The sequence below is a fragment of the Talpa europaea genome, assembly GCF_964194135.1.
Source record: "Talpa europaea genome assembly, chromosome: 11".
Taxonomy (NCBI): domain Eukaryota; kingdom Metazoa; phylum Chordata; class Mammalia; order Eulipotyphla; family Talpidae; genus Talpa; species Talpa europaea.
Genome location: NC_140078.1, coordinates 71,060,377 through 71,074,624, shown reverse-complemented (window position 1 = coordinate 71,074,624; position 14,248 = coordinate 71,060,377). Strand labels below are relative to the sequence as shown.

Sequence of the window (14,248 nt, the reverse complement as noted above, 5' to 3'; positions counted from 1 at the left end):
ACTTTGGGGCCAATCTGTGCGTTGGCTTTAGCCCGCTGGCGAATAGAAGAGCGGAGCCTCCAGGGAGAACCAATAGTGTTCCTCGTTGGAAGGAGAGGGCGGGGCTCTCCGGGGCTGTCGGCGCCATTTAAAGGACCGAGAGCGGCCAAACCGGCTCCTCCACACGCCCCCGCACTTCACTTCCGCCTGGGCGTTCGCGGTGGCTTCGCGATACAAGGCGCCCCAGGGCTCCAGGGATGATTTGCCGCGGGCCTGAAGGGAAGGCTTTCAGCACCGAGGCAGGAGGTAGATGCGGGCGTGGCCTTTTGCTCTTGGACATTTCTCCTTTAGTCCCGAAAGTCTTGAGACGACCGCACCTCTGTTTTGGACCAAATGAGTCCCTACCGCGTTTCTGATGTCATCGTGGAGTTGTCATGGCAACATTTGAGCGAAAAGAAGCCCGGGAATCTAGTTAAGACTCAAACCCCTGTGACAAAGTGTTGAGAGGTCGCTGGCCGGGTGTGTGTGTGCGCGCCCCCTAAATCTGGCGCTTTTGGAGCTTCCGTCTAGACATGCCTGGTCAATAGCGGTAGGGACTGGAGCAGGAGGGACCTCGCATTAGTTCTGTGATTTTTTTTTATTTAAAATCTCCTGACACAGAGCCTCCCCGGTGGTGCAGCAGGTTGAGCTCAGCGCTGTGAATCTGTCCGCAGCCTCTGCAGCGCAGGTTCGATACCCATCCAGCCGGTGAGAATCCCACATGGTGCGGCAGACCTCTCCTGTCTCCCCCGCTGCTCCCTTCAGCAGTGTTTCCAGTGCATCTACCTGTTCTGTTCCCCGCTCTGTCTCTGGTGAATTCTCTCACTCTCCCCGTGCCTCTGGTCTGTACCCCAGTTCTTGTACAAATAAATCTTAAAAAAAAATCTCTTGACACATACAATAGGTAAGCTATGGAAACAACCCAAATACCCAAAAACAGTTGAATGTATCAAAAAGATGTGGTTCATATACACAATGGAATGTTACTCAGCAATCAAAAAAGATAAACCCCTGCCATTTGCAGCAACTTTGATGGAGCTGGAAGGGATCATACTCAGTGAAATAAGCCAGAAAGAAAAATACCAGATGGTCTCACTTTTAGGAGGAATGTAGAGGATCCAAATAAGGGATCAGGAAAATAAATAGTAATTATAATAAAGTAAATGTCAAAATTAGCAGACAACTAAAAACCAGAGACTATAAACCAGAGACATTCTACAGGGGGGAAAGAGGAGCAGTATCAAAACAGGGGTAGGGGGCCTCCCTGGTGGTGCAAGGGGGTGAGACACAGCACTGTCAAGCTGTCACCAGCCACTGCAGCACAAGTTCAATCCCAGGCCAGGGAGCTACCCATATGGCACGGCAGACCTCTCCTGTCTCCCCACTGCTCCCCTCAGCAGTGTATTTCAGTGGATCTGCCTGTTCTGCTCCCCACTCCACCTCTGGTGAATCCTCCCCACCCCCAACCTCTGGCACCCAGTCTTTGTATGCATAAATAAATCTTTAAAACAAAACAAAACAAAACAGGGGTGGGAAGAGCACAAAGGACTAGGGTGATGGTACACTGGTGAATTAGTGGTGGGAATTTCACTAGGACTATAACCGAGATGAGAAAGCATACATTATACAAAAATGGAGAATGATGCATAAAATACATAATTTAAAAAATAATAAAGTTCATAGTTAAAATAATTTTGTCAGCTACTATTTTAACAAGAAACATAGCTGACAAACCAATATTATATTAAGGACATATAAGAAAACAGAATAAATTCCTTGAAGATTGTATCAGGTATCTGTAATCTATAGGTTCAAGTGTATTAAGAACTTTTATATCCTTAATATCACATACTTCATAAAATAAAATAAATCTGTCACACTTAACCCTGCCTTGCCAGTGTCATGAAATCCCCTGCAGGGTTTTTACAAAATTTTAAAGTTGGGACAGGTTGGAGTAGAGGAAATAGATCCTCATGTACTTGGGGATTTCCTGATAGTCTCTCACTAGACTTCCAGGATCCACAGGGAATCATCAAGCTAGAACAGTACAAAGTGTTTTCTTTATGGAATTAAGAGTTACTAGCAGTGAGATGTTGAGGAAGAGTCCCAAATTTGAGATTAGAACACATACTCTTGGAAGCCTTGGTATCACTAATATTAGTGGGCCTCCAGGGATTGGACAAGATCCTACCTACAGTCTCTATTCATAGTGTGTCCTGTTTTGTGGTCATATCCCACTAATAAACAAGTGCCACTTCTGGGGTCACATCTTGGTGTTACATAAATGACCACATGCTAGATTCTGCCCAGAGCCACATACACTGCATCTGTCCAGTCCTCTGTCTTGGATCTTCTCACCTCCCCATGGTCCCTTGGCTCCAGCCTGATCCTCTGCCAGCCTTATGCTGAGTCCACAGCTGCAGCTGCCTGGCCCACCATAAGCATGCCTGTGATGAGCACAGCATTGTCCTTGCCACTGTCTCCTCTGTACCTGATGCTATAGGATTCATTATGTAACCACCATCACTGCGTATCTGGTGATGGCCCACTCAGTGGGGTCAGGGTCTTTATCCCATTTACTGGTTCCCTAATAGTGCCTACCCTATAACTCCCTTGTCACAGGATGAGGCAGTAGCCCCATTAGGGCTATCAAGATGCCACTAGGGGCAGCGGCAGGTCAACTAAGTCCTCTGGAGTCCTGTGACATGTAGAGCAGAACCATCAAGTTGTATAGACACAGTCTGGAGTCTGGCCTGTGATTTATTTGCATAAGAAATTCTTCCAGGGAAATCAAGAAAAAGATGACCAAGGAGAAAAGGCAGGCATTAGCTAGCAAAGCACCACTGTGGGATAGCAAGAGGCAAGGTCCAGCAGCCAGGACAGGCCTATGGACAGGTACCTGTGGCACAAAATGACAGGGAGCACTGAGGCAGGAGAGGCCACAGTGCTAGTGGCCACAGATGGCCTCAGAAGGCTCAGCACTTTCCCTCCTACAGGAAGCCAGGCAAGATTAAATCTGGTCCTCTTGGCATGTCCTCCTTTTAGAGTAGGGTCACATGTCCCCACAGCAAATTTTTCCTGCTCTGTTCACTGAGGGACCCAGATGGTTTTCAAATGACAGCAAATATAGACCTGAAAAAAGGGAAGGACAGTGCCTTCTGTACTTCAAGACTTTCCTGACCAACTGTCTGTCAGCCCCAGGCTACTTCAGTGCCTGTACATTTTACCCCATGCTGTCAGCTTCCGGAGTCTCAGATATGGGGTGTTCTTCCTGGGGTGTGAGATATTGACTACAATGTGAGCCACAACCACCTCCATATGGGACCCAAAACCAGTGGGATCAAAGGGCAGGAGAACTAATAGAACTGGGGACACCACAATCTCCTCAGACCAGAGCACTTTCAAGTCTTTCACATACCCATAGATACATATACACAAACACACACCCCAGATGATAGGAATGGGGAGGTGGCCACAGCACCTGGTGCATCACAGTCACCAAATCTGCTTATTTATCATTTATTTTTAAAATATATTTAAACAGCAGCAATCACCTCCAAAATGCAAAAAAAAAAAAAAAGTTACAATTTTTAGAATAAAATTATAACGTTTATAATGCGAGTCAGAAAGAATTGAAGGTACAACTGAATCAAATCACGTAGCACTGGGAGTGGCTGAAGGAGCCAAGGCTCACTGGTTGAGGGGTCAAGATGACAGGAGGATCCAAACTGCCAAGTTCCCACCCCCAAATCACACCCCCCATATCCCCCATTGATGAAGCCAGTGTCCTCTAGGTTAGAGAAGGAGAAGCGGCAAAAAGCTGGCCCTCTGTGGGGATCCCCAAACCCAACTCCCCCACCAGCAAGGGACCTGCTAATCGACCTCCTCCATGTTGCTGTAGGTGGGGGCTGGGCGGTCCACAGGGGGGGCGAAGCGTTCAGGGGCTGTCCTCGTGGGGGCCACCTCGGGGGCCTGGCCAGGGCCTAGTCCCTGCAACAGAATATGAGGACAGGGGTTGGGGGCTGCCCAGTATGCCGCCTGGCATCCCGGGGGTGCTGGCTTGGAGCCCTGGCACCCAGGGGAGGGCCCCAAGGCGCAGACAGCAGTGGCATTGAGACAGAGAGACGAGATCGGGCCTGAATAGTCTCGCTTTATTAACACTTTAAATACAGTAAGCTGCCTGGGCAGGGCTAAGCCCCAGGGCAAGGGTCAGAGCAGCAGGATGAGTGGACAGACAGCTGGATGGGAAAACCATATTAAAATGCTCTGCCCCTGCAGAGGCCACAGTCCCCACCATCTCCCCATGATGCACACACTGAGGCCCATGCCCGGAACTGGTCCCCACCACAGAGGCAGGAATGGGCCTGTTGAGCAGGCAGGTGGGCCAGCTCATAGGAGCTGCCTGCAGGCGAGCTCATCTCCAGCGACTCTGGGATACCAGAGGATAGAACACGTTGAGTACGAGGGCCACCAAAGCTGCCACGGTGCCCAGAACAAAGTACCGGAGGCAGCCCTCATCTGGTGTGGTAGGGCCACGTGGTGGTGGGCCCACCCAGTCTTGAGGCCCCCAGGGACCCAGGGGCCCAGGCCCCTCAGGTACTGGCTCCTCCTCTGCCTCCAGCTCCTGCCAAATCCGGGAAGCCTATGGTGTGTGGAAACGGCCATTGTTACCTGGGGGCGAGGGAAGAGGTGGGGAAGGGGAGGGCACCCGGTGTCCCAAAGACCCCTGGCCATGACAGTCCACCCTCAGTGACTAGCACTAATCCTCTACATCCCAGTTCTAACAGCAGAGGTGAGCAGGTGGGAGCCAACTGGGCCATTCACAGGGTGGTCTAGACTGAGAGCACAAAAGTAGGCAAGTCTTGACAGGACTCTGACCTCAAAAAGATTCCTAGCATATATGCAGGTTCCCAATTAGTGGGTCATTTTTCCGCCCAGGAATCCCAGAGGGGACTGGCTCATGAGGATAGAGCTGCCAACCCCAAAGTAATACCCTGGCTCACTCCCATCCATGTCCACAATCTGACTACTGCCTTCTGCAGGAATTTCGCTGAATCTGAGCATAGAGGAGGGGAGGAAAGCTGGAATAAACCATTCCAGAAAAGAGGTGCTGGTGTGCCCCAAGGCCAGGCCTGTCATACCCCACATCAGTAAAAAAAAAGACAGAAGACAGCAGGGACAGACGCTTACCTTATAAAAAGTAACAGCCACCCTATGCCATGGCCAGCCAGGATAGCCCTGGTTCTGAGCTCACATCACAATCACATGTGAGGGTCTGTGGGCTGCTATGTGGGCAGTGTGCACAGGAAAGGTGGAGATTGTCAGGTACAGTCTCTTCTGGCATTGTACCCAGTGAGGTTCAGAACAATTGCTTTGCCTGTGCCAAGTGGGTGCCCATGTGCCTGCCAATGGCAACATATTGGTGTGCACACACCTCTGTAAGTGTCCCGACAGCATGACGATCCTTTTGGCTAAAGTTTTAATGTTAGGGAACCATATCTGTGACTCACATACATCTAAGGTTTCAAGGGTCTTCAGCTAGAGGAAGGGAAGTTGTGCCCAGCCTCCTCCCATCTCTGAGTTGGGCCCCACCTGCCTGTAAAGCCTCCCCCCATGCCTCACCTGGCTGGCAGCAGCCTCAGCTGCAGGGCCTAGGTCTGGGTGGTGCTCAGAGTGACCTGCCCGGGGGGGCCTCTCCACAGGAGAGTTCCGCCGGCGGTAGAAGAGTACATAGGCATAACGCGTCACGACCTGGCTCTCGTCTACTGTTGTCACCGTGCTGTCGTCAAACAAGCGCCAGCCTATAGCAAGGTGGGAAGAGTGTGAACATAACTTGCACCACCACCCCTACCACCTATTGTGCTGGCTGTGTGTGCCCTCACCCACGTCACTGCGCTGGCTGCTGCGATCATTGGGCAGGCGTGCACAGGCGGTGTAGTGGCCACCAATCATGCCTCCATAGTGGTTGATGACAGCGTACAGGTCGTAGCTGGGCAGCTGCTCCTCTTTCTGACCAATGCAGAATTTGCTCAGGTCCAGGTTCCTGTGGTCCCAGCCAGAGAGAGGTGAGACAGTTAGCAGGTACCCAGGATGTCTACCCTGCACCCATAGTCTGCCTTCAGTCACCAGGGCCTATTGCTCACCGAACAGGGAACTCCACCAAGTCATTGATCTTGTCCCGCCAGATGAAACTACGAAAAGAGAAGCGCTTGAGCTGCACAATGAGCACATTTGGCAGACGCCACAGCAACAGTTGTTTGGAGGCCTCACGGTGTTGTTTGCACTGCGGGCAGTACCTGAGAAGGGACGGAGGTAGGGTCAGTACCAGCATACCTCCACTCCACCCTGTCCTGCCATCTGCTTGCTACCCTGTTCTTACCAGGCCTCCTCAGGTGCCAGCACCTCAGGCCTCGTGAAGAGGTTTAGGCACTGGTCCAGGGTGAAGTGGCCAGCACGTGCAGCCTCACCAGCAGAGCCAGGATCCTCGGCACATTCCAGTTCCTTGGAGGCTACCAACACAAATTCCTGCAGGCGCTCATTGTTTCGCCAGACTAGAGCCAGGCTACACTCATCACCCAGCTCCAATGGAGTATCTCCTAGAAATGGGCAGGAAGAGGGGTCACAAAGCTGTGGCAAGCAGTCAGTCCAACCCACCCCATGACTACCACCCACAGTCTCAGACACCTTTGTCCTCTAGTCGCTGCTCTCTGTTGGATGCATCAATTTTATAAATGAAGAACTGGGGTGTGTGGGCATTCATGGCTTCACATGGGTGTTGGTACCCAGGCACAGCAGCTACGAGAGAACATGACAATCTGAGCTCCCCTACTGACGGGCCAAAACAAGCTTCCCACAACCTCCCCTACCCTAGCTCCCAGAGCCTTTCAGCAGACTCTTACCTTCAGGCCGAGACACCCTCTCACCAGCAGGTAAAGATCCAACTTCAACAGGCCCACTGGCCAACATCTCAGAAGAAACTCCACTGGTGCTGGGCACAGGGCCCCGATCAGGGGCTGCCCATGCCCGGAGGACCCCTGTGTCCCCCTCAGCCACAGTGTTCACCAACTGGAGCTCAGGTGGCTGAATAGGGTCCCTCTCGCTATCTCCCCCCTCTAGGGAGCTAGCAGAGAGCAGTGTGGAGCAGCCAGGGCCCTGGGACTCCAATGCCATGCGACCAGGCTGGAAAGGTGGCTGGAATACGCTCACTGAGTACCTGACAACAGGCAGGAAGGCAAGTAAGAACCTTGATCAGCCTGTCCAGCACCTCTGTTCCACAACTACCCCACCCTAATCCAACCACTGGGCACTTACCGGGCATAGCCCTCTAGCAATTGAGCAAGTCGGGCGTAAGTGAGGCGTGAGGCAGGCACACTGACCAGGAAGGGGTAGCCAATATTCTCAGGTCGGCAGAGGCCCTTGTGATCAGGCCAATGGGTTTTCTGGCAGAGCCTGGAGGGAAAAACGATGTAAGCTCCACCTCCTATGACTCTATACTGGGGGCTAGCCTCAGGTTCTGGAAACTAGGAACTAGGCATGCCAACCCTCTCCCAGGGCCTGAGAGAATAGGATGGCAAGTGGATAAATTAAAACGTAAGTGTTGTGGGCCTTCCTGGTGGCGCAGGAGTTAAAGTTTCAGTGCTATCAAGCTATCGCCAGCCATGGCAGCCTGAGTTCGATCCCTAATCACAGAGCTAACGCACATGGTGCAGCAGACATCTCCTGTCTCACCCACTGCTCCCCTCAGCAATGTATTTCAGTAGATCCACTTGTTCTGCTCCCACTCTGTCTCTGGTGAATCCTCTCATCTCCCACACCCCTGGACTACACCCTAGTTTTTGTATGCAAAAATAAAAATGAATCTTTAAAGTATCTTTATGAGCCCCGCCAGGAGGGGAGGTAGGGTGGCAAGCAGAGAGGAGGGACGTGGGAGACCATGGGTGTCCTCACTGGTTGCAGTAGCCCACACGGTAGCACCGGGTACAGCGTTTCAACTTCTCATCCTCTGACTGTTGCTTCCGCTGGCAGGCCGCACACTTGGAGATGGGGACACTGGGTACCTGGGGGCGCTAGGGTGGATCATCTGGCTCAGTGAGGCCAGGTTGGGTGGGAATGCCCCCTCTGCCACCCCATGTTGGCCTGATGCTATCAGGTTGGCCACCTACTCACCTGTTGTACCTCTAGTACCACCACTCGCTCCTTAGCCAGCTCTGGGGATAGCAGCTCAAAACAGAGAAGCATGTCAGATGGGGACACAGTGTCCAGTGAGTGGGAGGGCAGGAACACTCGGTGGAAGCGATTCTTAATCACCTGGGGACAGAGAACACACAGAACTTATGTGAAGCCCTTTCCCTGGCACTGCCCCAGAGCACAAGATGACTTGGTCCTGATCTTGGGTCTATGAGAGCAGTGTTGGGGACTGTCACCCAAAAGAAACATACACTTCTATTGGTACCTGCCTCAGAACAAGAAGCCTAGTGCATGAGAGTGTCTGAAAGACCAGAACGGGGGCCGGGATCAACCATACCAGTTCTCTACACTGCTATTGACTAATGAGGCCCTGATGAAACTATAACATGGTTATTAGGGAGGGACTATAACTGAGGCTAAACCTCCTGCCCCAGCCCAGCCAGAGAAAAAGGGTACTACCAGGCTAAAAACAGGAAACCTGTAGGGAAGAACTGCACACAGATCAGGGGTAATATGACGGAGCAACAGGATGGAGGGAAAGCCATACCTAATGGAAGGATATTCCTGCTTCTCAAGTTCCTTGTTAAGAGGGAAAAGCAGTTGGGGGCCATCACCAAAGGGGGCAGTAAACCCTGACATCAGCTAGGAACGGAGGCATCTCTGTTGCACAGCCCAAATCCCAGTTTTCAACCATGTCTCAGCCAATAGCACAATACTTGTTTTTGTGCCGCCACAAGCACATTCATGTGCACGTGTACTGATGCCAATAACTGCAGGTGTGTCTATGTGCTATGAGTACACTCAAGTGTCGGCACGCTTAAGAGCCTGGGGAAGGACAGACATACCTCAGCCAGACGTAGGTTCTCAGGTTTCACGTGGACACTCTGAGAAAGAGAGTCCAACACTTCGCTTGCACTAGAGTTCTCCTTGCTGATGCTCACCAGGAACTGTGATGACAAAAGTAGAGTCCATGAGGAAGATGGACCAAGGTCTCAGGGATAACCCGGAAGTAGGGACTTACTTCTCACCTTAATGGGCTTGCTGTGGGGCTCCCGGGCAAAATAGAAGATGGGGAGAACCTTTTGCTTCTGTGGCAAGGGCACCGGCAAGTAAAGGAATGGGTCAAAAGTGATGGAGACCTGCAGATGCAGAGGTGGCACTGGGTGGACCCACGGGGATAGGGGGCAGGATGCACATCCCCAGAACCCCCAGTCCGGGCCCTCAAATGGCTCTCAGGGCACCACAGTCAATCAGAAACTCCCAGGCTTCAGAATACTGGATGGATCAAGAGTGCCACCAGGGGAGAACAATCCCGCCTTCTGATACTTGCTGCCAGCTCAACCTAGCCATTTTATCAATTTGTCCCTCACTTATACCCTATATGCCTCCAATCTTATCCAAACCCCAGCCTCACCTTACAGCTATCTTCGGGCCCAACCATCACTTTGGCCTCAGCCAGGAAGTCTACCCAGCCTGACCTCTAGGATACACATAGGAGCCTGAGGTCTCCCCATCAGCTTCCTTGGCCTGCAGCACCTCAAGATGCATGCACCTGACCCCAATCTCAACAGGCTACTACTTCAAGCTGGAGGGCCTCTTTTCAGGGAAGAACATCATACCTTGGCACACACAGGGCACACCAGTTTTGACTTGTACTGGCCCTGAAATAGGTCCACAATGAAGGAGTCATTCCTCATCTTGTGTCTCTGCCATGCTTCCTCAGCTACCACCTGAGGGGCAAAGTGGTGAGGACCAAGGAGACCTGGGGACTAGGATGTGCATGAGACATACCCAGCTCTGCCCCCAACCCTGACCTCATCAGGACGCCCATCTGAGTCCACAGTCTCTGTGTAGGGCTTGTTCTGGATGCGATTCAGGTCCTCATGCAGCCCATCCAGCAGGAAAGCCATGAACTCCTGGGCATCGTGCTGTGCATAGCCTGTGAACTGGCTGGCCTTGCTTGCCACAATGGTCTGGATACAGGAGCCGAGGTGTGAGCATGGAACCCCAACACCCACTGTGCACCCAATTGGTTGGCCCTCCCCGCCCTCTCCAGCCAAGGAAGGGAGTTCACCACAGATCACCTTTAACTTGGAAGGCTGGAAGGCATGGTGGGTTCCCTTCCACAGAGCCCGGAGCAACACAGCAAAGCCAATGGCCAGACGGCCACCAGTCCCCAGTGGGTTGTTATAGTTGATCTCAGCCTCAAAGGAACGGTCTGGGGACAGCAGTCAAGTAGAGTCATTAGTAAGGAAAGTCATTCCTTCTACCCACGGCCTGGGCGCTAGGCCCTGTTCTCACCATGGAAGAAGTCCCGGAGCTCCCGAGTGTTGGACAGAGACTGAATTACACTGTTCATGAAGCAGGTGTTGCCTAGATTGACAAGGCCAGTGAAGCCAGGCAGACACACCTTCTTCTCTTCCTCCTCCTCTTCCTCCACGCTGTCTCCACTCACAGGGCTGTGGGGCATTGGAGGCACCATGCATGTGGGCTTTGGCTGTGGGAACAAGGAGGGGCGTGAGAGGCAGCCCGGAGGCTCCTCAGCCTCAACTTTGGCCCTCTTCATCCTGGGATTCTTACTGAGGCCAGGTGTGGCTCTGGCTTTGGGGCTACATGCTCCATGGGGTTGCGGGCCACCACACCATCCAGCCCTGTGTCCTCTGAACAAGCCTTGGGTTTCTCTTTCTCCACAGCACGGGCTTCTTCCTGGCCTGCCAGAGGGTGGGGAGCACCCCCTGGTGGAGTTGAATCCAGAGGGGTTGGGCCTGTCGGCACGGCAACCTTTGCACCACCCACTGCACCTTAAAAAGGGGGAATAAGGGGGCTGGTGGTTAGCAGCATGTAGCAGGGGGTGGGGTGCCCTGGTCACACAGGCTAGGCAATGAAGGGAGCTCGTGTGCAGACCTTGTGCAGCTGGGGCCTCCAGGCCCCCCCAGCGCTGACTCTGTCGCTTACGGAGGCAGATATCGATGCGAGAGGCTGTGAAGCAGAAGGTGCACTGCTCTGGTTCAATCAGGTTCCTGCAAGAAAAGACTGATCTCAGGAACTTAGGTGGAGTGGTATCAGGATAGATGGGCCAAGGAGATGGAGAACAAGGAGGCACAGGCAGAGTAGTAAGGCTGGGCACCACCCACCTGAGCTTCACCTGCCAACGGAAGATGGTGTGGGGCCCGCAGCCTGGGTGTAGTCTCAGGAAGTTTCCATCCCTGCCAAGGCAGAGCAGAGGCAGGACAGGAAGAGGAGCAGGAGAAAGAGCATGAGACATGCTATTTTGCATAAAGCACACTGCCTGCCCCATCTCCTGCCCACCCACCCACCTGGTCTGGAAGATAAGTGTGAAGTCCTGCTCGCGGAAAAGCACTCGAGAGGCATCCCTGCAGATTTCCTTCACGTACACGTGCACCACCACTGAGTCCGGCCCCTTCTCATACGAATCATTCTTGACAAATGCCAGGTTCACCATGGACTCAGGCTCTATGTTGAGACCACAGCTCAGTGCCACCCAGGACAGGTTCCAGCCTGTTGCTATTCTAGTCCCTACCCACCCACCAACCTTGCAACCCAATCTAGGGCTCTGCCTACCCATCCCCAGCCCCACCTTTACCATCCACCAAGGCTGCAGCATCTGCCGTTACTGCCATCTCGTCTTTGGAACGGTCACCTTTCTCAGAGTCTCTATTCCGTGCCATGGTTGAAGAGACTAGGTCATTCCTAGGGGACACTGCCTTCTCTCCTACCAAAAGTGCTAGGTTCTCCTCTGAGCCCAGGAGGCAAGTTTGAGGGTTCAGCGGTGGTACCCGGAGCTGTTCCTCAGTATCAGCCTATTCATGGCAAGATTATGGGCAAAATCACTCCTAGGTCTAGCAAATGCTTCCCCCAACTTCTGGCCATACCCTCCCCCCACCTTCCAACTTCCAAACAAGCATCCCACTCTCACCTGAGTGGTTGATTCGGCCAGGAAAGGAGGGGCATCACCCCGAGGTCCAGGGCCATCTCTGGACCCTTCCCCTTCTGGCCCTCTGCAGAGATGCACAGCCCTCTTGGCGCTGGGCCCTGCCTGAGCCCCAGGGCCAGCCCCCACGCCTACCTCACCACGGCCCTGGGCCCGCTTTTGGTTCCGGGCCTCCTGCTTAGCTCGGCGGGGTTCGGGGCCTGGCTCCAGGCCAACAGGAGACAGCTCCTGCCCATTCTCTTGGCACAGCCCTGGCACCAACTCCTGTGACCCTAAAGGTTTCTTCTGCCAAAGACACACAAGTCAGGTCTTGTCAACAACACTGGGTATCCCCTAACCTACCCTGCTTTGGAACTTACCAAGAGAGAGGGCCACGTGAGCAGAGGTACTTTCTTAGGCAGTGCCAGCTGCAGGAGGCTGCCTTTGCGGGCCTGCACTTTGGCGCAAGAACTTTCTATCTCAGCATAAAAAACACCACCCCACTGCCGACCATCTGGAGACAGAGTAGGGCAGTGAGCTGGGGTAAGGTTATCAGAAGATTCAAAGAGACAGCTTTGGCTTTGGATAGATGGACACACCTGGAAGCCTCACCACACAGTCTGTGTCTGTGAAAGCTGCATCCACATCCTCCAGTCGCAAGGGGCCCGTTCCCACACGCAATTTGACAATCACCTCGTCTGCATTCTGACTCCAATCAAGCAACAACTCTGTAGGAGGAGTGTCAAAGAGATCATGAGGGTCTCGATGAACTCCTAATAGTAATAAGCAGGTACTAGAGACCCAGTCCTAATGGGGCTACTCAAATGTATGCTATACTCCAGGGCATGCCCTTCTCCCCTCGCATTCCAGCACCCAAATGTCTATTTATCACTCACCCTCTTTGGTCTGCTCCTCCCGAGAAGTAGATGCTGATCCTGACAACAAAAGGGGAAACAAAAAAAAAATAATGATGGGGATTTCAGCCACGTACCCAGACCTCAAAGCTGAGGCTCTACCCAGCCTGCCACAGATTCTTCTCTCAGCACCAAAAATAGAGAGAACAGCAAAAAAGTCACCTCTTAACCCCCAATCTGTATATTCAGCAGGCAGGGAGGAGAAGGCAACAACCACTCTGGGAATGTCACTACCACCTTTCCTAGGATCTCCATCCTTGCTCTCCTGGTTTGCTCGATCCTTTTGCTTCTTCTTACTGGTGGCCTCCTCCAGTCCTGGGGGCCCTCTCCTTGGGCCTGTGGCACTGGCCCCGCCAGACATCTTGAGCCGCTTGGTCGACAGCCAGAGTGCCCTGGGGTCGGCAACGGCGTCTGGGTCAGGGCTACGGCGCTTTCTTCCTGGCCCAGCTATCTTGGCAACTCTTTGTGGCCAAATTCTCCAGCAAGGAACCAACAGCCTAATGAGAAGGGACCAATGATCACTACCAACAATTTGCGACAATTTGCTTCTTGGCTACAGTCAGGGCTTGACAACCCAGGATACTCCTACCCCTACAAGGGACTATCTCTCCACCCTCTAATGTAGCTTTGGTACACTATTCCAAAGGGGGAATAAATAATGCAAATAGCAGCAAGCACTTCTGGCCAAGGATTCCAGATGTCTGCCATACAGACCCATAAAGATGGGAGACTCACTAAGGTGCCAGATCAAGGCAGCTGTGGGCAGGGACTAGGCTCCTCCACCAATCTGGAGAGAAGCCATGGCTCCAGCCCACAGGGCTGGCACTCTGAGCAGGGTGCTCACTTTTCCCTCACTCTCACTGGCTGCTTAGTCACCACCCGAGAAGTAGGAGGTGGAGGAGGAAGGCAGGAGAGGAGGAGACAAGCAAGTAGCAGAAGGACCAGGCTCTATGGCTGACAACATGCCCAGCTCAGGTGCTACCACTGTCCCAGCAAGGTTCAGGCACCTCACCTGCTGCCTGCCAGGTCCCACCCTGCTCTGACCCTGCTCCTATGCACTGCCTGATTGTTTCTTTCCTACATCCTAAGAAAGACTCCTCTCTCCAGCTGCGGTCCCAGGGAGGGGCCTGTAAAAGCTCATTGAAAGGATATCCAGATGCCGCATCACGCCTTCAAGTAGCAAGCCTGCCCAAAGGCA

General features: G+C 53.0%; 1 protein-coding gene across 3 annotated transcripts; it reads right to left on the bottom strand.

Annotated features, from left to right (window-relative positions):
- Window positions 1-3,891: 3,891 nt before the first annotated feature.
- On the bottom strand, window positions 3,892-13,411 carry USP19 (ubiquitin specific peptidase 19; the record flags this gene model as incomplete). 3 transcript variants are annotated; one of them, XM_084247588.1, is made up of 26 exons in its annotated part: window positions 3,892-4,008; window positions 5,641-5,819; window positions 5,901-6,061; window positions 6,162-6,314; window positions 6,398-6,614; window positions 6,703-6,813; window positions 6,918-7,231; window positions 7,330-7,467; window positions 7,966-8,084; window positions 8,185-8,325; window positions 9,051-9,152; window positions 9,234-9,344; window positions 9,825-9,935; window positions 10,020-10,178; window positions 10,290-10,423; window positions 10,507-10,702; window positions 10,786-11,006; window positions 11,110-11,225; window positions 11,340-11,411; window positions 11,523-11,679; window positions 11,810-12,026; window positions 12,143-12,442; window positions 12,517-12,650; window positions 12,736-12,864; window positions 13,033-13,071; window positions 13,285-13,411. In XM_084247588.1, the coding sequence occupies 26 exons, from the start codon at window positions 13,409-13,411 to the stop codon at window positions 3,892-3,894; spliced, it is 3,975 nt and encodes a 1,324-aa protein (XP_084103714.1). The 3 variants fall into 3 exon arrangements, with proteins under 3 accessions (XP_084103714.1, XP_084103712.1, XP_084103713.1); XM_084247586.1 differs by lacking the exon at window positions 3,892-4,008 and adding an exon at window positions 4,433-4,660; XM_084247587.1 differs by lacking the exon at window positions 3,892-4,008 and adding an exon at window positions 4,433-4,660 and having other exon boundaries at window positions 13,288-13,411.
- Window positions 13,412-14,248: the final 837 nt, after the last annotated feature.